General features: G+C 39.2%; 1 protein-coding gene across 11 annotated transcripts in view; it reads left to right on the top strand.

The window, feature by feature from the left end:
* The window catches only part of NPAS3 (neuronal PAS domain protein 3), an 871,164-nt gene that overhangs the window by 109,660 nt on the left and 736,782 nt on the right, over nt 1-24,722 (top strand). For 7 of the 11 annotated variants that reach the window (XM_067737808.1, XM_067737815.1, XM_067737799.1 and 4 more), the window contains exon 2: nt 194-283. The exons of the other annotated variants lie outside the window; for them this stretch is intronic. In XM_067737808.1, coding sequence (XP_067593909.1) covers nt 194-283 — 90 coding nt within the window. The remainder of the gene's footprint in view (nt 1-193; nt 284-24,722) is intronic. 11 annotated transcript variants of the gene reach the window in all.

Below are 24,722 nucleotides of genomic sequence, written 5' to 3'. Positions count from 1 at the left end.
AACTTTTCTCTGACTGCAGGTTTCTAAAAGTGGAAGTTAATGTTCTAAAATGTATGTACACATTGCTTTATGTATATAGCTCAAAAGCATAAAAAAGCAAATAATATTAAATTTCAACATACTTGTTATCCTGCATTCCGGTTGACTGTAGAGAACCTCTAGTCATGTCTATCTGTTTTTGATGCCTCTACAGAATAACTGCCCAGCATCCTCTGCCCAACCAATCAGAATGTAGGAAAATCTACAGATATGACGGAATCTACTGTGAATCTACCTACCAGAAGTATGTTGAAATCTTTGTGAGTCTTCCTTCTGGCTCGTGCATCAGTGCTTGTGGTTGCCAGCTATTCAAAAATGTCCTTGTATTGAAACCTTATATTTCTCTAATTTAGTGGGGAAAAACAAAACAAAACAAAACAAACAAAAACAACCAAAAATTTTGCCTATGAAATCAAGACAGAAAAGAATGTTTATTCTTTTGAAGTTGTGGTCTAAAAGGTTTTTTTTTAAATGACTATAGTAAACCTCTTAGGTAAGCTTCGTTATATTGCAATAAACAAGTACTTATATGCAAGAAAATCTCGGCAAAATACATTGCACAGGTGCTATGCATCTTAGGGATTTGAAAGGTGTGTTATGTATAAATTAGCTGTCACTTTTTTCCAGTCCTGTAATGGAATGATGAGTTGTAATTTGCATAATCCTTTAAGAAGTCAAATTATACTGTCATGTAGCAGACTTAACATGCTAGCTAAGATTTCAGAGCTTTGCAGCTAATTACTATGTACCTTACAGGACAGTTAAATTGAAGTTGAGTCCTCTGCCTTTGCTGCCATTTGCTTGGTCCATTACTTAACAGAATCTGCACTGTTGGTAACCAGGTGTTGTTGCTATCACTGAAATAAACACTCTGCTCTGGGAAGGAAAGGCATTTTAATGTATCTTAGCTTGACTTGTATTGCTTTTGCTAAGAAGAAAGTTTTTGGTTTTTGTTTGTCTAACACAATAATCTAAGTTGGAGTCTTCCCCCAAATGAAAAAATTTATGCTTTCCAGAAAAGTTATGAAATATTGATGGAAGCAACATTTACTTTTAATTAATTAAATCCCCCTATAGAAAGTGTAAAGTAAGGTAAACATAATTTCACTGAAGGCATTAGCCTTTCTGGATATACTTTTCAAATATACTTTGGTGTGTTTTTTGACTGCAAACTCTTCTTTGGCAATAGAGTTTCATTATTGAAGAAAGTACCCTTTTTCCTTAAACCTCCTTTCTGAATACAAGCTGGTGAGTTCTACTTTTATTTACTTCTCCAATTGGACGTAGAGCGTTTTCTTTCATGGTTTCCATTTTATAAAATATCAAGAAATCCTGGAGCCCCTGGAGGATGCTCTCTGAAATGGTTGCAAAATGGATGGCACTGGGACTCTTTCCTGTATCTTTGCAACTTATTTATCTCTGGCTTTATTTCTTGATAATCTGTTGTCTAGCTAGTGTTATTCTCTCCATCAGAATTAGTGTAATTATAATGCAGATTTTTTTCTGATGAATATTTTTTGAAAATTCTTATTATCTGTGAGTCATAATTACTGAGGCTCTTGGTGGTCAGGTTTCTGTAATTTGTTAGTGATTTTGCGGCTTTGTTGTGATTCGTGGATACTTTGAGGAAGCCTTTTGCTGTAGAAGAAGGGGGTCCTTTAAAGACCGTATTAAAGCAGCCGTTAATTGTTGACCATTCAGCCAACTGTTGTTCATTTGTAATTAAGCCAGTGTCACGTGTCTGACATTCCTAGCTACTTAAAGGCTGAGGCTTGTCTGTTTAAACTCCCGAGAGTGAGGATGGGTGGATGGCGTCTCCTCCGTCTCCAGGAATTCAGTCCACAGGAAGGCGTCTCTTCTAACCGTAGGTGTCATCTGAAGGGCTTGCTTTTTTAAGAATTGGTGTTATTTGTAGTCAAGGTAGACACAGTAGGCAGCGCAGCTGTGACTGCCAGAGAAAGTCACTAGGGGGATATTCATAACAAGGAAATATTGGCAAATAAATGATGAAGAAGGGGAGGAAATCCCCAAGATGTTAAATGGGAGCATTGTCACTGAGATGATTAATGGTGCTGTGTATTTTAGTGAAGATGCTTATCTGGATTGTCTTGAAACTATAGTGTACATTTAATAGCACCTATAAAAAAGCATGTGGTGCAAGAGCACATTGAAGAGAAAAAGCTGTGGATCCTGACTTTATTTTCCTCAGTGTTTTCTCCAGCTACACCTTTGGCTGCTGGGTATTGGAAAGCTGGTGTTAATATATATTATATATAGGAGTATGTATATTCTATATAATGTATTTACTATTAACCGGCCTTTGTATAGGTCCCCTCCCTAGAGGATTGAAAATGTTTTGTGAAAAAGATGGGTATCTTTTCAACACTTTTTAGGGGTGAACGTTATCAGTAAAAGGGAAACACTGATCACTCAGATTTGCCTAGTCATCCTAGGCAGACGGCAGGGCTGGCCCTAATGCTACGGTGGGTAAACGGCCAAAGTTCCATCATTGATGGCTTTAGTACAATTAAAAAAAAACTTCCATTAATTTCTGCTGAAGGAGTGGCTGTCTTAGAAGACCCTCTAGCTTTCTGTGTCAAGCCATGAACATCCTGATTCTGTGTAATGAATTATCACTTGCCTTGAGGGCTCTTTTATCAAAGATGGCAGGTTCATCTTTGGGCAGTTACTTAACCTTCTTGGGCCTCAATAATTACTACTAGACACAGGGCTAGACATAGACAAGAGACATATAATCCTATCTTCAATGAGCTTAGCGTCTAGTAGAGCACTGTTTTTTAATTTGGGGGGCCCTACTGGAATATTGGGGTATGAATCCAATTTGGTGGATCAAGATTAGATATTTAAAAATGAGCTGGAAGATAATAGAAAATTTTAGTGCATCGCACTTAGGAAGAGTGTGTTTTATCTTGTGAGGCTTCCGGTTTTTATGTGTGTGTATGTGTACCTAAAACTGCACGTATGTGTGTACATGGGGTGTGGTTATCACTTAAAATGTGTTTGTCACTGTGTTTTATATCCAAAAAAAGATTGAAAGCCGCTAGAGTAGCTGGTAGGTGGACGTGTAAACATAATGACGTGTGGGTATCACATCAGTAAGTGTTCAGGGTACCGTGAGTCATAAAGAAATGGTCAGTCTGTGGAAAGGGTTGAGGACTGTCTGGTCTCTCCTATCTAGGATGTGCTGGAGCCAACTTGGATAGGCTCATGAGAGCAGGCTGTATGCTCATCTTTCCAACTCTTTGACCCCTGACCTCATACTGGTGACTTGAAATTGGGCAAAGTATTTTCACTATGGAAATTGGAAAATGCTGCAAATTAGACGCTTTCCTACCCCCACGTAGTTGTTAAATATTTACCAGCATATATCACTTAAGAGGAGTGATATTCCTTCCAACTGTAATTCTATGGCTTTATAATTATTGTGAATTATTTTACATTTTAAAGCATTTTATATGTTGCATTTAGATGTTACTGGGAATTATTAAAATAATTAAATCATTTCAATGATATTGAAGTTTAAAGTGCATAGGAATATGAAACCTGTGATTAATTATTTCAAAATGTCCATAATTTATGGTTTCAGAATAATGGTAGTTACCCTAACTTCTTACATTAAATGACTATGACATGGACAGTTTAAAACTTCAAATTGTAATTGGTGATATTAAGTTTTTTTGGCAAAGGGTAGGAATACAGTGTTTTCAAGAATGCTAACCACATTGTAAATACTTTATAAATTTCATTGCTTTATGTTAAGCTGTCATTTCGCTAAGTACTGAAACTTTTAGATCCCAGACCCCTCTCTCCATTTTTAGCTCTCCTTATAGTTTGCAATAGTATCTTTAGATTTTAGTGAACCCATCTATAAAGTAGTAGACTGGATTGGGAGATGACATGGTTATTTGTAATTAAAACAGTTGTCTTATTTTTTTCCATTTTCAGTCATAAAAGTAAAAGTAGTATGTATGAGTTGGAAAAAAATATCCCCCTCCATAATAATTAGGATAACTTTAAACTTTATTTTTAAAGAAAGACAAGGAGATATTTGAGTCACAGGAAAGGAAACTTTCCCAGACATGAGATGGAATTGTAGCAATAAATTCATTAAATTACCTGTGTTAATATGTGATTGTGGGGAAAGATAACTAGGTAGGAAAGAGTCAGCTGAGAAAGGCCTTTAGGGCCTTAAAGTTTGCCACAATTTAGCTATCTGGTTGGATACTACTGTAGAGGGATTCGAGGAAGATTGGGCATCCTTGAAATGACTGTTGTTGAGCACAGCTTTAAGACGAGCCTGGGGAGACTGGAAGTTAAGTTACTGATATTTATCGAGCCTATGCTACGTGCCATGTCAGTGGGCACTGCTGTACCTATTTTGAACAAAGAGGTTTAACTCAGCGTTCCTAGTCTCAAAGTGCAGCCAAGATTGAGAAGGTGCTTGTAATTGACTAGACAGGTATCACCTAAAGAGAAGGAGACATTGGCAAGTTTGTGAGGGTTGTCTTTGTTTCCTCTCTTCTCCATTCCAAGCCCATCTTCGTCCTCTGTGAAATTTACTCCACCTGGATACCTGGGTAGTGTTTCATGCCTGGGCCTTTCCCCAAAGAGGCGGGGCATACATTTTTGTCTGTCCCCCTCATTGAGGGTCAGGTGTTGTTAACTGATAATGTTACTCTTCCATTTGAATTTTAATAAGCAACTCCAAGTAAAGAATTCAAGCAAAAAAGGGTGACTTCTCCAACAGAGTAATTTCAGACACCATGACAGGGATTGGAGGAATTAACCTGGGCCTGGAGGGACAAACCCAGAAGGAGGGTGTTCTCCTGTTCGGGACAGTATTGAGGCTGGCCTTTGCCACGAAGTAGGGGTTTGAAGTGGGAAGATTCAGACTCAGAAGAGGGAAGGAATTAACAGGGTCCAGGAGTAAGAGGAGGAGAATGAATGAAGAAAGAAGAAATTCACCAGTCTTCATCTGCTGTGTTGTGCCAGACAGAGTGCTAACCACTTGCACGTGTCCTCCCAATTAAGGAGAACAAGACAGGTGCCTTGTCAGGCAGGCTGCTCGGGGATAGATGGTCACCAGTGCTGAAGGGGAGGGAAAGGTCAAGGAGGCTCCAGTGGCAGCAGCAAGTTCTTTTATTGGTTGTTTAACCCGATTGATTGATTGCTATTACACTGGATCCTCATCCCCCACCTCACGCACATTAGAATAATTAACGCCAGTTGTGTTTGGATCAGTAAATACCTAAGAATTGAGAAAAGCGAAATATACAGTGAACTTCATAAAGAGCTCTAATAGAATCTGCATGTTAAACAGACGTTGAACTTCGCAGCAAGAACTGCTTCAAGCCTTTCAACGTCCAAATGAATTCTGATTTCCACATCATGCCTTTCAGACCTCAGCATGGTTTCTGGTGGTTTCTCCCAGTTAATTTTAGCATCACACCAATGATTTTGCCTGCAAATGACTTGAAGTAGCGTATCTTGGTAATGTGATGGCATACAAGTGTATTATTTAGGACTAGCTTTAAAAGGAACTAATTTATTCATTTAACGAATGTATTTTGATTGCCACCCATGAGTCAGGTGCTATTTTACACAAACTGACTTGGTCAAAGGTGACTAAGAGACTTCTGCCCTCCAGGAGCCTAGAAGACTGAGATGTAAACCAGTAATTGGGGTTCCATGCGAGAGGTGCCTCTGGTGAGATGAGTGCAAACTGTGGAAGTGACGCCATGCAAGAGGTATTTTTAATAGTCAGGGTGGGCCGTGGAGTCTTCATGGTGGAGGAGATACCTGATTTGGGGGAGGGGTGCCTGAGGTAGTGATTTAGGCTAAAAGAAGAGTATTTCTTGTGTAGCAGATCACAAATGGCACGTGTCAGGAGTGGAGGGCTGGGGAAAAGGCGACAGTTAAGATTGGAGAAGGGGAGCAAAGGCATCTGGTAGATTGCCCTCCTGTGGGGGCCCTGGAGGGGTTTTCAGGAGGGGCAGAGTGTGGAACGGACTGCCTGTTAGAGAACAGCTCTGGAAGCAGCTTAGACCTGAGGCAGGAAAGCTGCCGCGGAGTGGCCCATGGCCTCAGCGCCTCCTCTGTTTAGAAAGTTATTTAGTGTGCTTTGCATGGAAGAGTGTGCAGTCATCCTGTGTTTGTTAGTTTGAAGTTATTTTTGATTTATAAACATCTTGGAGGACTCTCCCAATATGAAATCCAGTTCAGGACCTGTCCACAAATTCACTGCTTTTCTTGGCTTGAGGTGCTTCATATTTGCCTTTCTCCTCACAGACCACTTGTAATTCAAGATAAAGGAATGCCAGAGAGTAAAAATGCACAGGCACAGGAGGCATGATTTAAAATGAAAGAATATTAATTGGCTTCACCAGAGTGTATATTTTCATTATGAGAGAAGTGACTGCCTAGATTTTTAAAAATAATTGGTTAGTGACACCTGCAGTATGTATGAGAACTCTAGAAACTTGAGAACAGAAAGTAAAGGTCAAGGTTACAGGAATAGAGCTACAATGAGCCTTTTGTAGGCATGCTGTTCAGCTACAGTGTTCAAAATCGCTAACGGGTGGTTTCAGAGAGGGACGGAGACGAATGTGCTTGTGCGCAGATTTAAAAAATAATAGAGCAAACTTATCTATAAACCGTGGTTTTAATAAATTCTCTTCACCTTAAGAACAGCTTGTTCTGTATGTTGTTTGCAAAGATGTCTTTAGTGAATTTTTGGTCTTAGTTTATGCATCAGAGTAGAAGAATTATGCTTTAGTCCAATTTAGATCCACAAGTCCACGCAATAATATTTAATCATTGCTAGAGAGAGCTAAACCTCCTGGAAATGGATCTGAGTTTGATCCTAGCCCCACAATTATCTATTAGATGTGGGACAGTGGCCAAGTTACTGAACTCTTTAAGCTTCTGTTTTCTCACCTCTGAAATGGAGGCAAAAACGATAATTATCTCATAGTTGTTTTGAGGGTCAATGTGATGATAAAGAAGATGATAATGGCTAACATTACTAATCTTTTACCGGATACTGATGTCTGGCAGTGGGCTAGTAGCTTAATATATACATTTTAAAAGTCTTTACAATAAACGTAGGCACTAGGTATATTTATTACCACCATTTTACAGATAACTTATAGAGTAGCTCACTCAAGGTTAAGAAGGTAGGATATGGTGGGGTTTGGATCAGCATCACTAAACTATGACTCACTGGCCACATCTGTTGCCCCTGCCCGTTTTTGTAAATAAAGTTTTATTAGAACACTTCTACACCCATTCACTTATGCACTGTCTATGTATGCTTTTGTGCTCCCATGACAGAGTTGAGTAGTGGTGACGGAGACCATATGGCCCACAAAGCCTCAAATGTTTCCTGTGTGGCCCTTTACAGAAAGAGTTTACTGACCCTTGCGTTAGACCTCCAATCTGTCTGACTGCAGAGCGTAAGGTCTAAACCACAAAAACGTTTACTATGCTGCTTGGCATATAGTAAAAACTCACTAAATGAGCAGTGCTTTGTTACTCATCTAACTTAGGGTACGACTCTTCACCTCATAGAGCTCTTGTTTACAAAATGGAAATAATCATTTAGCCTCCAGCAAGATAAGCCATTATGACTATGGAAATGTTGAATTTAACGTTCCTAAAGGAACACATCCTGAGTTGTATGTTAAATTTGCCATTTATTACCATGTGTTATGTAATATAGATGCAAGAATTTCCACTTTCATAGCATTCAAAATACAGCATTGCATTATAAGGAATAATTGTGAACTTTAGTGAACATTCAGCATCACTGTTAATTTCATACACCAGCAAATTTCATATGCTTAGGAAGATTATATTTTCTTAAATTTCCAATGGAAAATACATTAAAATGGAAATGCCACTTAAAAAGTATTATGATCTGTGTTAAAAGTATGTATAAGCTTACAGAAGAAAAAATGCAACAGGATTTTTTATCCACTTAAATGAGAAGATACATAATCAGCGTACCCCCCTTAATAGTCTGACCAACAACCAAGGGGAGAGATTGTTTTCAACTTCACTCAGAAATTTTATTTCCATGTATTTGTCTATTGATTCAGGGAATTCCCTGTCCTCTGCTCAGTAATGACCTTGGATTTGTGTTACTTTGGAGCTTATCGAGTACACTGTGGCAGGACATCAACTTGTGTTAAGGGGATACTCGTGGAATTACCTTTCATTAAGTCCAATGCCATGGCTCTGGGTTGGTGGCCTAGGGGGTGGGTTGCGATTGCTAGATTAGTTACATTGTTTTCTTTTGGAAAAGCTCTTTTTGAATAGAGATGCAACACATTTCATTCCAGAGCATGTAGAAAATGCATATAAACATAAAAAAACATAGCATTTGTAATCACACCACCCATAGACAGCTACCACTAACAATTTGGTGTCTATCCTTATGTATAAGTGTGTTTATATGCATGTCATCTTTGATAGTTCTATATCCACATATATAGGTTTTCCTTGTGAATCCATCCACAAGTTGCCTCAGCTGACAGATATCTGGGGCCAAGTGCTCTAATTTGTCCACAAGCAACTTATTTAAGGGAAGTTGGAAACTAGTCACCTTCCATATAGAAACTACTTTCTGCAGAGATTTGCTGTCTTACACAACGTATATTTTTTCCTGTTGCAGTTTGCGTTTCCTTTCTGAACTTTTACTACTTTCTTGTGTGGGGAATTTAAATTCTTTAGTTAGAAAAAACAAGAACTAGTGATAAAATTTTCAGCAGAAAAATCCTTCTCTATCCTCTCAGTATTTTAATCTAGAGAGTCCATCATTGAAAGGTAGAAAGTTAGAGGATGAAGCTAATGGTGAGAAGGGTATAGTGGGCTCGAGAAACGTACAGCTTTTTTAAAAAAAGTTATTAATCAATTTATTTATTTTGGCTGCGTTGGGTCTTCGTTGCTGGCTTTCTCTAGTTGTGGCGAGCGGGTGCCACTCTTTGTTGCAGCGCGTGGGCTTCTCATTGCGGTGGCTTCTCTTGTTGTGGAGCATGGGCTCTAGGCGCGTGGCCTTCAGTAGTTGCAGCGCATGGGCTCAGTAGTTGTGGTTCGCGGGCTCTAGAGTGCAGGCTCAGTAGTTGTGGCTCAGGGGCTTAGTTGCTCCGCGGCATGTGGGATCTTCCCGGATCAGGGATCTAACCCGTGTCCCCTGCATTGACAGGCAGATTCTTAACCACTGCACCACCAGGGAAGTCCCATACAGCTTTTTTTAGATCAGAATATGTACATGTATGAGAGGTAACCGTTAAGTGATTAGACGGAGTTTTCTGGCTACTTTACAAACTCATTCTCTCACATGCCACATCTGCTACATCAATCCTTAGGTTGCTTAAAAAGAATGCTACTTACTGTGTTCAGCATTGAGATGTTTTCTTCTAGTTCTCAAAGCAGAGAGAGGTCTGGTTTCTGGGAGGATTTTGGTTCAATAACCAGAGTGTAAGGAAAGTATACTTGAGTGATTTTCTGTTGGCCAACTTGAGACCTTTGTGATTCACATATTAGTGTGAGGATTCTTTGGAATTGAGCACTTGATATTTATGTGATTAAATAGACTATCATCGTATCTTATTTAAAACCTAATTTCCTTTCCCTTCCTTCAGCTCATTTATAAAGACTCCCTGCAATAAATATTAAATGCAGTAGTATTTATATAGAAGATTTTATATTATAAGGCCTCACTCTTTGCTTTTTCTCATTAGGTGCCAATGACGAGAGGCCTGTTTCTCTCTCTAGCAGTTCTTATCACTTGCATTTCAACCAACATAAGCTTCCATAACAGCCTCATTTCCTTGACTATTGCCTGTCAGGGGTGCTCAGAGTGAATCACAGCCAATTGCATGCCTTGGACTTTAAACCAGAAGAGGTGCATGGTCTTTTTGATGATTCTTTTCTTTGCTTCCACTCTCCAACCACACTAACAAAATTGGTTTAGGAGTGAAATTGGCATGGCTCTGTTGGGCACAGTTTCCCATTCCATGTGCTTTAGACACCAGCTGGATCTCCTGATGAAGAATTAACATTTGCAGTGCAGGATTCCCTTGCCATCAGAAAGCAGAGCATTCCTAGGAAAGCCTTTGTAAGCCAAAATGATGTAAAGTGAAGAAGCAATTACCTTAGGACCCGTCTTGCTAACAGATGCACAAAATAAATGGAGATGAAGACACATGCTCACAAACACAGTTCAAAGCTATGAGGGTTTGATGCTGAGATGCAGAGCATAGTTCCTGGGGAAGGAACTTGGTGGTGCCTCTCACTGCTCAGGGTGAGCTCACTGCCTCTGTAACTTCTCACCGCAAAACAAACACTGAAGGCTATTTTCGCTTTTGCCCTTTCCCCAAATGTGAAAGTCCTCTTCCGATTTCTTTCAGTTATTGAAAACAGGTACGAATGTAGTCTTTCATAAAAGCAAAGTGGTGTAAAGCAAATTTTAGAAAAGCGGGGGATACCTGTGATAACAGCGTGGTCTTTGCTCACTTCCAGGGAAGCAGCGTGCTTTTCCAGGGACTGCCTAACTGCTTGATGGCTTGCAAGGGGAAAATAAGCAGCAGCTCCAGTTCTCATCCCCTGGAGAAATTCACCAGGTGTCCTAAGTCTTGAATTAATATCAGTGAAAGCAGTGGTGGTCATGTCACCACGTTTTTAAAAGGAGAGATTTGGAGACACATCCAGTGGGGATGAAAGTGGAGGGTAGGAGAAATTCTTGAGTTCTTGTAAAATTGATGATCTGTAAATTCATCTGATAGCAAGATTGTTTACCCTCTTTTCTGAATGCTGCTTGCCCAAAGCTAGTAACAATTTATATGAGGCTGGTAAGAATGAAGAATGCTGTTTTGTCTTTTTTTTTTTTTTAATTTATCACACTTGTGAAATGCCTTGGGGAAGGGGAGACTAAACTAAAATTATGGGCAGGCAGATTTTAAGTAGCATATTTAAAAAAATAAATTTATTATTTTTGGCTGCGTTGGGTCTTCGTTGCTGCGCGCAGGCTTTCTCTAGTTGAGGTAAGCGGGGTCTACTCTTCATTGCGGTGCATGGGCTTCTCATTGCAGTGGCTTCTCTTGTTGCGGAGCACAGGCTCTAGGTGTATGGGCTTCAGTAGTTGTGGACACAGGGTCAGTAGTTGTGGCTTGCGGTCTCTAGAGCGCAGGCTCAGTAGTTGAGGCACACGGGACTTAGTTGCTGCATGGCATGTGGGGTCTTCCTGGACCAGGGATCAAATCCGTGTCCCCTGCATTGGCAGGTGGATATCTTAACCACTGCACCACCAGGGAAGTCCAGTTGTGTATTTTTATAAGGATCTAGTGGCAAGTTTGGTTCACTTGCACCACAGGTACCTTTATTCGCTCTGTTCAGGAGAAATTTGCAGGACACAAATGACTGCTGTGGTACAGAGTGTCCTCAAAATTCGAGGCTCTGAGACATAGACAATACAGCTGGATTTATTCTGCCATCAAAAGGAAATACCCATTGATGCTGAGGCCTTTCATTGTGAGGCTAAATTGATACTTCTGTGGACAAGAGAAGTTTTAACTCTTGATAATGAAGTTAGGTTTCAGTTTCACCATTCTTCTGTGTTGGCTGGTTTTCCATAACTAGTAATACAGATGTGGTAATTGATTAGCTTAAATCAGAAGGAAAGGAAGTAACAGGTTCCAACTGTGGTGTTCTGTGGTTTTTTAGGCATTATGATAATTGACCCAAATAACTTTTTTTTTTTTTTTTTTTTGCGGTACGTGGGCCTCTCACTATTGTGGCCTCTCCCATTGCAGAGCACAGGCTCCTGACGCGCAGTCTCAGCGGCCATGGCTCACGGGCCTAGCCGCTCTGCGGCATGTGGGATCTTCCCGGACCAGGGCACGAACCCGTGTCCCCTGCATCAGCAGGCTGACTCTCAACCACTGTGCCACCAGGGAAGCCCCCCAAATAACCATTTTTGAAGTAAGTAAGTAGTATACTAATTTTGCACTGAAGAAAATGAAGGCTCAGAGACGGTAGGCCAGTTGCTCGGTTTACACAGCTGATAAAGTTTAATCTGTTGACTATTTATAGCAGAATAATCTGAGTCAGTCTGGCCCAGCAGTTTATCCCCTTTAAACAGAATGATGTGGCCCTTTGGAGCAGGATGATAGTTTTCCTCAGAAAAACATTCATCCTCTACTGAAGGATAGTCTAATGAAATCTATTGCTGCAAAAGAATAAGACTCTGAGGAGCTTAAAGCCTTACCTGTAGAGGAGGGAAGTTTCTTATATTTGAACATTAGTCACTTAAACATGCAGTGTCCTTTGTGTTCCCAGCTGTGTACCCTTGAGTGTGGAGGCAAATTAGGTCTCCCCTTTGGAAACTTCATCTGCTGTTACACTGCAGTTATCACACAGAAATGGATGAATCCAAAACTTTTATATCAAGCCCTACCTCTTTCCAAATTCAAGTTTTATATTTCCAAACTGCTTGATGTCTCTGCTTGTGATCCACTTTATATCAACCTCTGCATCTAAAGACCAACAAATTTGCAAGCACTTCTTGGTGTTTCGCAATTGATCCTCAAAGCAACCCAGTGAACTGTATTTTATCTCTATTTTACATGGAAAAAACCTTAAACCAAGCAAATGAACAAACAAAAAGCCCTCGAGCGGGAGGGGGAGTAAGGTCTCCCCCTTACTTGTCTTATCTCTCATCTCATTCAGTTTTTTTAAAATTAATTAATTTATTTTTGGCTGCGTTGGGTCTTCGTTGCCGCACGCGGGCTTTCTCTAGTTGCGGTGAGCGGGCTTCTCATTGCGGTGGCTTCTCTTGTTGTGGAGCATGGGCTCTAGGCGCACAGGCTTCAGTAGTTGTGGCTCGCGGGCTCTAGAGCGCAGCCTCAGTAGTTGTGGCGCACGGGCTTAGTTGCTCCGCGGCATGTGGGGTCTTCCTGGTCTGGGGCTCGAACCCGTGTACCCTGCATTGGCAGGTGGATTCTTAACCACTGCACCACCAGGGAAGCCCTCATTCAGTTTTATTAACTACTTGAGTTTACTGTACACAACGTACCTTGCAAGACAGTACAAATGTCCTTTCTGGGCTGCCTTAAATAGTTATCAGATTAAAGTAATGTTTCTAGCAAATTTCCTTGCTCAAAATCATTGACTGTTCATTCTCACCACATGGTGTCTATAGCTTAGTGTGTAAAACCCACCAGTCTTGCTCTAGTTTGCCTCCCCTTCTCCCCCAAGGTCTTTCTCAGCCCAGACTCTCTGCTCCTATCTGTGAAACGTGTCTACTTGTGTTAGGTACAAGACGTGCACTATCTCTGTGCCTTGGCTTTATCCACAGTGGTTTCTTTCCTCTCTTAATTCAACACATTAGTTGAGTACGTTCTATAACTAGGAACTATTGTTTGGGATATGTCGATGAACAAAGACCAAAATCTTCGCCCTCCAAGTTCGAGGGCATTAGAGACAGGCAGTAAACAACAAATTTTGAAAACCAAGTAGATCACATAGTCTGTTTGGTGGTCAGTGCTATGGAACAAAAATACAGGTTAAGAAGAAATTAGGGGTGTTGAGGTGAAGTTTTTGGTGTGGTTTCAAATAGGTGAGGCTCCATTTAAAAGTAGGACATTTTCCTCCAAGGATGTGAGAGAGTTACGCATCTGGATAGGCAGAGGAAGATACTCCAGGCAGAGTGAAGGCTTTGCGGCTCAAGGATTCTTGATGTGTTCAAAGACCACAAGGGGGACAGTGTGGTGGGGTCTGTATGAGCAGGGAGGACAGTAGCAAGGGACAGTTCATTGAGGTGATAGGAAAGTCACACATAGGACCCTGGCAGGCCATGTAAGGCTTTTGGCTTTTACTCTACTTAAAATGGGGCCTTGGGAAGAGTTTTGAATTGAGGAGTAATGGGACATACTGTAATTTTTAGGATCAGTCTGGCAGCTGGCTGAGCATATGCTTCAGGGGGCTGAGGGTGGAAGAAGGGAGACCAGATTAGAGACTATGGCCATAAGCAAGGTGGCTCATACCAGTGGTGTAGAAGTGGAGGTGATGAGAAGACTTAGGATTCTGACCTATTCTGAAGGAACAGCCAACAGGATTTCCTGATAGAGTGGATTGAGGGGGGATAGAGAAGAGAGGGAAGTCAATATGGAGCCCAAGATTAAATCCTCATGTGTCGTTTACTCTATCACATGTTTGGGGGCACTCAATCATATATATGTAAATATATACCTTTAGGAACTCATACACAGAGTGGCGAGGCATGACATAAACTTATAAAAGTTAAAGGATAAAAGAGTGTGTGGGTGTGTGTGTGGATAATATCTTCTCAATAAAATTGCAAGTTCCTTAGAGATGTTAATTCATTTATTTACTCCACAAATCTTCTTAAGGTGCTTATTAAAGGCCAGTGATTGTCTTACCTCTTCAGTAGTGCTAAAGGCAATTAGAGGCAACTTCAGTGTAGAGGGTAAGTGTACAGGCTCTGATGGAGACTGATGTGTGCAAACCCTGGTTCCACTGTTTTTTGCTGAGTGATCTTGAATAAGTTACATAAGCTCTCCCCCATTTTCCTCTTCTGAGTAATGATAATAGTCTCTCTCATAGGGTTTATCATGGAGAATAAGTGTACTAATACATGTAACTTAGAACAATGCCTGGTACATACTAAATGCTCAAAAACTGTTTACCATTCCTAAGTAAATGTTCAGGAAAAATTAGGTAAAAGAGGATTAACATTTGGAATGACTTTCCTCCTTTAAACACCTGTATTCAAACCTGCCATGCTGCATGGATAATGTGAATAATAAGGTCTCGTATTAAGACTTGCTCTCTAGCTGATGGTTAAAAAATAAAATGGGAGAATTGTATTATGATCAGTCTGATTACCTGTCTCTTTTCAGGGGTGGACATGGAGTCTGGTCAACATCCCCTTCTGGGTACATTTGATTGACAGACTGACAGACAGCTTTTAAATACCGAACACATAAAAAGATCAGTATTTTCTTATTATTTTTTAGCTTAAAATGTTGAATGTGTATTAAAATGAGAAAAATAATTTTCAGGATAGATATGACTTTCCTAGTACATAAAAGCAAGGAGATCACATCAAGAAGGGAATAATATTTTTTTGTCCAAGTACAGGAAATTACTATTTTCCCCTCCATGTTTATGTTTTGATACCTAATATCTCTTTTTTTCCCCCTCATGTGGTTGTTTATCTTTTCATTTCTCTTATTATCAGCAGCTAATTTGGGCTCCAAATCCATGAAAGAGCAATGCTTTGCTGCTGTGGAATTCATGCAGACATATTTAGTGTCAGGGGCGGTTTGAAGAGCAGCTTAATTCAGCTTTTATTGTGCCTGGTACTTCAGCGAGGCACTGAGGTTCTGTTTGAGCTCAGTATTCCTGATCCCACTCTATACATCATAGATGGCAATGCAGACAGTGACTGTCAATGAATAACAGGTAAATATTGAACAGGGAAGCCCTTTTGATTAACTTTGTGGATCATTATTTGAAAGTAGCTTGCATCGGAACAGCTCCATCACTCACGATCATAGCACAAGGCGTAGGGGTCGGAGCATCAACCTGCTGGTTGGAAAGCTGAGGTTGCATTCTTTGTTCTGTACCTGGTCCTGCATTCATGCAGTGGTGGACTAATTACAACTATCCAATGAGCAGAATGGTGACTGTTTAGACCAATAGGGATGCAAGATATTTAAGATGATAAAGCACAAAGAATGCTCAAGAGAGACTGCGCTATGTTGATATAAACATATTAAAGCATATTTATAATAACTTTTTGAAGTATAAAACAGTATGGGTGCTCTTAATTTTTTATCCTGATTCAGAAGTCTTTTTTCTAATATGGAATTTAGACAGTTATGGCAGACTGAAAGTGAATTTTTGGTCTAGTGTGTGCTAAAAATAAGTAATTTCAGCATCTGTCCTCTTTCCTAGATTTTAGTCCATACCACCTAATGGGCACAAATGGCCCTCATGAGACATTTACCCAGAAGGTTGTTACATAATCTCTCTGCTGTTTACTGAGTGATTCTGAGCCAACCATTGAGCATCATGGTAAATTAATAGTTTATCATCTTTGGAACAACACCATTATCATTATTGAGCTTCCATCAAAGAAGATGCACAGAACTTGGTAAAAAGACATAGGTGGGATTGAACAGAAAAGGACAGTTCTCTGCTCTCAAGAAACTTTTCTAGGTCACCACTTACATGGTCATAATAAAAAGATAAAGAAAAACCATGACTAGATTATTCATGCATCTTGAGGAGAGACCCAATTCAGTGGCCAAATAGGCAGTTCCAGAAAGTTTTCATAAAGTTCACATTTTGGAGTGAATCTTTTAGTTGAGTCTTTCCATCATGTTGAAATACAGAAATGTTCAGAAACTAAGTGCAATAATTAAATTTATTAAAACAACCAATGAAAATCTATCTCCTTATCATTCTAGAGCAATAGTTTAAAGGTAGGCATTTTATGATTTAAATGTATAATTACATTTTAAATTCCCTTAATTACATGGATTAATGCCATTGTTACTTGCTGTTAAACATTTATGAACCACAAAAGTGACAAAATTATTTAAAGAATGTTGGATGGAGTCTTAATTTTATGTGTCACTTAAGTGTTAATCTCATGCAACCAACATAACAGCCAAAAAATTAAAAACAAATTTATTCTGAAAATTATTTGAATAAGAAGTACACTATAAAGTGGTTATGCTAACTAGAACTATAAGCTACATGTTACTGTCACATTTCTGAGGAAGAGATTCTTTATTGGTATCTTTTTAAAAGTGTGTTTCAATTTTGCTTTTAAATGAACAGTGGAAAATATATTAATATTCTTGCTCTTCAACTGTAATGTTCTGGATTAATCGATGGGAACATCCCCACTGTGCCACACAGCCCGCCCCCCCCCAAAAAAAAACAAAACCAGGAAAGGATTTAAAAATTCATTTAGAAAATAGTCTCGATTAGATAAGTATTACAAAGTAATGTATTAGAAGTCACTGTATTACATTATGAAATTTAGGTAAACCTATAATATGCATGCAAAATACACAATAAACTGCAAACCTAATATAACAAATGTGAAATTTCTTTACAATAGAAAAACACTGAATACTTTAAAGAGCAGTATGGGCTACTGTACTTGTCTTTTCCCCCAGGGGTCTCAGGATCTAAATTAGGATGAGGTTCCAAGAGAACATGTGTTGGGTGGTCCCATCCACAAAGCTAGAACATAATTTGTCATAAATCTTTGTTTAGAAATGGAACAAGGGGGATGCCCTGGGTCAGGCTGGAATTGGCAGGACTGTGTGGAAACGTGCCCACATGGCATGGTATCTAGCAGAGCCAGTACTTCTAGGCCTTTGGTTTTCTTGAAATTACAGGTAGTGAATTCAACATCCAGTCTCTGCCTTTATCGAACAGGAACCTTGGGCCACAGTATTCTTTCATGTAGACTTATTTGTGATCCATATTATAATTTGTATTTTAGTTACAAGAAAAATTATAAAAATATAAATATATATAATAAAACATATGTATCAGTATTTTAATTTAAAAACTTCCTAATAATTTCCACAACTTAAAAAGAATTTTATGTTTATACCCTCAACAGGAAATAGAATGCACTAGACAAGGATTTTTTAAATGATGGTGACATCATTGCTGGCTTTTAATATTCCATTTTACCCTTACTAGGCAATCTGGTAATGTCTGGGGGGAAATGGAATATGTTGGGGGAAGATATGGTAGTTTTGAAAGTTATTTGGCTCCATTCAGGAACAAACGTTCATTTGTCAAGGAAATATTTATCATCTCTTTGTGAGAAACTGTGGACATTCCTCAGTCTCAAGGAAGTTTCAGGCCATCAGTGGAACACAGAAATAGAACAATTTCTTGATTCAATAATTCTTTACTGAATACCTACTAAGTACCAGGCATTGTCCTAGGCCCTAGGTATTCAGTGATAAACAGGACGTCCACAGCTCCTGTGGCATGGAGTTTATACTTGATCTAGGAGGGCAGCCAGTATGCAAAATCACATATGTAATCTTCCAAAGGTAGTGCTCTATAGTATGAAGGAAATTAAATCAGTACGAGGGGATGGAGGCTGACAAATGATTTTCTTACAAGACAGAGAATGTTAAGTGCCTTAAGAATGGTATCAGTCTCTCAGTTCTCTGCAGGTCCAGGAGAACAAGAGCATTTATGGCTGTGGGGAATTGGGAAACTCTTTTTGGAGAGGCTGAAACTTAAGCTGGTCCTTGTTGGATGAGAATGAACAAGTCATGTTTGTATATGACAGAGGATGGAAATAAGAGTTTCTGTTCAGAATTTACTAGAAATGAGAAGGGGACCTTTATAGGACATTGAAGGAAAAGAGGGGAATTTGGATTTGGCATTTTATGTGGTTTCAATAAACTGAAGGGTTTGGGCTGAGGAATAGTGGAGTATGTGGGATTTTTCTAGCCTCCGTGTTTGCGTGGAGTGGATGAGAAAGAGGCCACCTGACGGGCTGTTATGACAATGAAGAAGTGAGAAGACTATGTAAATTTTCTGCTTGGGCAAGCAGTGACTATTTCAAGATTTATTTAAGGGCTACTATGTGAACATGGGTTTGGGTGGATGGACCACGTGATTTCCTGACTCATGAAAGCGGTTCACAGACCAGAAAGTTTGAGAATCACTGTCCTAGGGCTTCCCTGGTGGCGCAGTGGTTGAGAGTCCGCCTGCCGATGCCGGGGACACGGGTTCGTGACCCAGTCCGGGAAGATCCCACATGCCGCAGAGCAGCTAGGACGGTGAGCCATGGCCGCTGAGCCTGCGCGTCCGGAGCCTGTGCTCCGCAACGGGAGAGGCCACAACAGTGAGAGGCCCGCGTAAAAAGAATCACTGTCCTAGGTTCAGTATGCTGGCTGTGGTTTACGTGATTACCTACATTCTTCAACAGGATTTGATCAGGAAATACTTTAAAAATTAAATATCAATAGAGCACCAAGAAGAACTCATCAGATAACAAACGTTTTTTGGACATACATAGGCAGCCAAAAATGGTTCCATAGATGAATTACTTATAAAAGAAATGGCTACCACTTAACTCATATCTCATTATGTAAGAAACAAATACATGTTAACATTATAGGACAGGGATGGATAACATAAACTAGTGATCAGCAAATAATGACCTTCAACTCTGTTTGTTAGTAAATGTTGCCTGTGAATCAAGGTGCCAATCAGACATAACACATGCATGTTACAGGTGATGGTGCAGGAATGACGCATCATTTTTTAAAGATAGATCACTGCATGAGAGCAATGATGTAGATGTGTTTGCTAATGACAGAACCAGCTTGTGTGATTAGTATTCATTTTTTGACAACCACCATATTGAAGGGAGGTTTTCCATAACATTTTTCTGATCTGTTGACTATGAACTTGAAGATTCACACTCTTATTAAGTTGATTCCTATCTCCATCTAGATAAACAGTAGAGAAGGAAAAATCCCATTTTAATTATAATTTCCTTAGACTTTCTAATTGAAGTGTTGTATTTTATTTTTTTGACTCAATATACAGGCCCCTCTTATCCATTGTGTAAGTGAAGGTTTTCACCTTTTTAAATAATAAGGGTATGTTAATTATTGGAGTGCACAAATCCTAGCACTAACCCCACTTTTGCAGGAATTCTGATAGTTTTTGTACACTGGTTTTTGTAGAAATTCTGACCTGACTTTCAAGGTTTAGTGCACTTACTGCTAAAAATGATGTTTGATTTCTAAAAGCTGTCTGGTTTAACAAGATCTTCATAATGTCCTTCTATATTTTCATCAAGTTTAAAGAACATGAGTTTGAGTATCCTGAAAGGGCATCTGACTCTCTTGTTAGCAATATGTTAAGCAACTAAGCTTGCATCATTTAAAAATATTTTTATTCTTCTGTTTGGAGATCAACTTCTTTTTAACTTCAGAGATATTATCGTATACTTAAAATTCTTCGTGACCTTCCTTTCCAAGGTATGTCCTGCCCTTGCTGTTTTTTTTCTCTTCTTACCTTAGCTCACAAAGCTGGTATCACTGTAGTACAACTAACGCTTGCTTCTGTTCGTTGAGCTTCCATGGTCTCTGGTCCACCTGCCACTCTCTGCAGGCTGCTGGAACACATTTCATCACAGCCTCTAGTAGTCACAGAAACAGTTGGAAAACTGCATCCTTTATACTAAATATTGGCCACCAAGCTGGCAAAAGGGGAGAACTTACAACCTTAAGTTAACTTCTCTAAAATCTTGTTTAGGGAGGCAATGATTTATTGAATGTTAATAAATAACTATAATTTAGTAACTCTTTTATGAACTATCTTTACAGAGTCCATAAGAATCTGTACTGTGCCTAACTTCTAACATTTTGCTTTGTATTTTATTAATTGGTGGAATCACATTGAGTTTAAAAAATTAACCTTAGACTTCAAATCTTTCACATCTCTATGGGTCTGTTTGTGTATAATAATCAGAGTTGGCCTTTAAAATCCTCAGCCAATGAAGCAAGTGTGCAGTTTTTGGTAATATGCATTTTTACGTTGTCTATAATTGTTTCTCACTAGACTCGAAATAGCATGAATTAAGAGAGAAAAACCCTGGTCTTGTCTTTCTATTTGCTACCTCTCCCTCAGCACTCCCTGGAAACCTAAAAACAAGTGGGGTCTTTGTCTTTTGTCATCAGACAGTTTCAATGAATAGAGGTTGATAACTAAAAATAAGACTTCACATCCTAAGAAAAAAGTACAGGAGAATTGTAGAGCTGCATAGAGTACTGCATGAGAATCCTGCCTTAGAAAGTGGAGAGCCTTGTGCTGAAAAGCCACTGAGAGCCCTTGAGTGGGAGAATTTTGTTTTTCTGTAGATAGCATGTTACCAATTACATCAAGAAGAGTATAGACGTCTTGTTAGTTGATAAATGGAGGTTGGAATCCCTTTCTAGGTTATTTTATGGTATTTGTTCACAATATTTACCTTCCTAAATTGATTCAGCATAATCTTCACCTCAGCTTTCCTTTATTTCTGGAAGACATATAGATAATGTGGTACTTTTATGAAGCCTTACATGGCATCAAAAAACTGGTTTTTGCCTTAGCTCAGCAGAGCAGCAAGATTATATTAACATAGAGTTTGGAACATTTGAGTTCCCATAGGGTACAGAGTGTGGCTGATATGACATGACTTGCCTTCAACAGTTGTTTTAACAAGATATCCTTCCTATACAATATACTGAGCTGAAAGGCATAACTGAGTAATGTTAGCAAGAAACACTGTTGGCAAAATTCTTGACTTTCATCTTTATCTGATTAATCCAAAGCAATGTATTACTTACAAAAGTATTTTCAACTGAATATATATGACATATTTATTTTTCAAATGTCTGTAACTTTACAAGAACTATTTTTGGTGTGTGATATTTTTATTCTACAAAAGTGTTTCCAGATTCACAGCACAAGCAGAAAGATGTCCGGGGCTTTGGATGTCTGGTTTAAAGAGGCCTGACGCTATTCATTCGTGTAATAACTACTGAGCATCTCCTAGGTGCCAGGCACTGAGGATGCAACAGTGGATAAAAGGGGCAAAAGTGTGGGCCCTTATGGTACTTACATTCACGTGGGGATAGCAGACAAGAAGCGAATGGACCAATTGTAGAATACATAAGGAGATAAGTGCTGTAGGGATGACATGAGCAGGAAACTGGGCTAGGAGTCCCAGAAATGGGAGTGGGGTTTGCAGTGTTAAATGGGGTGGTCAGAAAAAAACCTCACTGTGAAGGTGACAATTGAACGAAGTTCTGAAGGAGATTTTAGAGCAAGCTCTGTTTATACCCTTACTTCACCATTTGGAAATGTATGAGTCCCGGTCGGCTGACTGTCTTGCTGATGCCCACTCTCTCCAGAGATGTTCTTTCCTGCGCCCTGTATTTAAATTTTCTCTCTGATGCCTTATGTTCTATTTTATATTGGTCTATTTGGGGAGGAAAAATGTATTCTACAGAGCATTGAGCTCGTTGGATGAAAGATGCTATGATTTTTTTAAAGAAAGCATAAATCAAGGTTCCCTAAATATTCCGAATTGCACCTTACTGAGAAATTGTTTTTTGTAAACGTTTAAAATGGTAAAAGAAAGCTTTCCACTCTAAAAAATGGTATTTTTACTAATTTACTAATTAACACTTTTCTTCTGCTTAGCACTTGCAAGACCTGATTTAATTACAGTTTCTAGTACCTTAAATAGTGTTTTAAAGTGAGTCAGTGTTGCTTTGCTCAAAACATTGAAGTAAGTTTTTTGCCCTTTTAGGCATCAGTTAATATGAAATGTCTCATTTATTTTCACTGCCAGAATCCTCATCGGAAATAGAGGTAGTTCTGTTACTTGGATGATGGAACCGTGACTAATCAGGGAAATGTTAGATGTACATTTGCTTCACAATCCCAAGGATAGGGTTAATGGAGCATTTTTTCCTTAGTAATATGCACGTAGTTCTGATTTGGCTCTGGGCTTGGAAATAAAATGTGAGAAGCACCAATTCTCCCATTTATTCTGAGTTTGGAGACTGCATGAATTGGCTCTCAAAATATTGAGAGAATTCCTCCTCTGGAGAGGTTCCTGCATTGCTATCTCTGGTAATCAGTCAATTGAGAATCATTTGGTAAACTGCACACTAGCATGTTCTACCAAAAAATAAAGCCATGGGAACCACAGATTTTCAAAAACAATAAAAATTATATATGAATTAAGAGATAGCAAAATATTTGGAGTTTTATCAGAATTTTTCTCTTTGAATGAAAAAGCTTTAGAATAACCTAATTGTTGTAAAGTTAAGTTGATCTGTATTGAAGGTGGGGTAGAAGAAATTCCTGGAGAGCAAACTGTTATTTCCCAGCATTGTTTCTTTCCTGGTAGAAGTCACATAGAAATAGGGAGAAAGAAGATGATGCAAATGTGCAATGTCGCGTTTATGTTTCTTAAATCAGTAAAATTTGGAGACATTAAATTATTTAGAATAAGGATTTCTCTTACAGAGCTAATTAGATTTAATATCAGAAAGTAACTGGGAATTGCTTCAACTCATATTTCTAACAAGTTGTGTGAGGCCTCTGGAATTTACATTCCCAAATGGAAACGTGTAACTGCTATTTTGGTAATACCTGCCTTCTCTGTGACTCTCAGACTCCAGTTTTCTGTGCTAGTGATTGTGTATGTACATTCAGACACACAGTAGTTGGAGATGGTTTAGATTGCTTTCTTCTGTACCCATTGTGGGGTTATTGGCAGCACTGTTCCTTCACTGAAGGGAGAGATAGTTATTTATACAAAAAATACTTTCCTTTGATTACAGTGTTTTTCTCCAAAGCAGAACTCTCTCTCATGTATACCTCACATATACATATAGTTTCAAGATTCCTTGTAATTGTGCTTTTTCTTGGACTGAATTTTTCTTATGTGCACAGCCCTTTTGGGCAATAAGATTTATAAAATTTAAAAAACATGTTTCTTATCCAACAGGAGTTACATATAACGTTGCTGGGGAGACAAGGTATGGGATCATCATTTTTTTTTTACTGGTTCAACCTGATGATTTTGCAGATGAATAAAGAAAGAGTCAAATATACTGGGAATCACAGATAGCTGAGAAATGAGTGGTAGCAAGTAGGGGAATGGATATGCAATTTATGCAATTAAGTGTTACAGTGAGCACTGCCAACAGTCAGAACAGTGAAGTTCAGAGAACTGTGAAAGTTGGAGAAAGTCTTTATAAGAGAAAATGAAACTCAGTTCACTGCAGAGGCTTTGGGGGATGGGTAAACATTTGCGATGAGAGAACATCAGGAACAAACATTTTGAGGCAAAACTGAGCAAAGCCTGGTTACATTCTAACGTGGACAGGAGGAAGCCATGGGGGGGTTGCTGCATGAGAAATGAGTGCCATCACAGTGTCAGAGAGAAGCCCTGGCAGGTAGGGAGCCCATCCTGAGGCTGTTGAGATCTTTGAAAGCTTGCTTCTTCTGTTTACACTTTACTCTGGTTCTTTGTTAAGAGCTGCTTAATGAAGGAAATGTCATGCTTTCTTTTTCGCCTCCTTTGGCTCTTTGAATACTGTTTCCCAAAGTGTGTTTCATGGCTGTTAATAGGTGTTGTTTGAAAAATGGGTGGTGGTTTGGTGGACATCGGGTTAAACAAGCTAAGGGAAGCTCCTTTACTAGTATTGTACGTTGCTAATGAGCTGAGGCACATTGTGAAATTACTGGAGGGGAACTGTGACAGATAGCTTTCCCCCAAATACATTTGTCCTATAGAACTCTTCATTCTAAAGCATTACGGGCCTAGAGGCCCTTGGAGCACCTTTATAAAGTGATAGATGAGAAATCACTATCATTTTCGAAATTTTAAAATAAAACCACAAATTAGTGCAGGCCTATAGAACTGAAATATCTACCAAGTTTAAGAGTGAGGAAAAGAGGCCAACGCTTCTCAGCTTATTCTCCAGTAGTCAAGTGTCTGTGAGCCCATCATCTACAAAACAGGAGGAGCTGTTCCAGCTCTCATTTAAACTTGCCACCTTGCCTTGCTT

The sequence above is a fragment of the Pseudorca crassidens genome, chromosome 1, assembly GCF_039906515.1.
Source record: "Pseudorca crassidens isolate mPseCra1 chromosome 1, mPseCra1.hap1, whole genome shotgun sequence".
Classification (NCBI taxonomy): domain Eukaryota; kingdom Metazoa; phylum Chordata; class Mammalia; order Artiodactyla; family Delphinidae; genus Pseudorca; species Pseudorca crassidens.
Note: the sequence above shows the minus strand (reverse complement) of the source record. Positions and strands in the feature narration are given on the sequence as shown.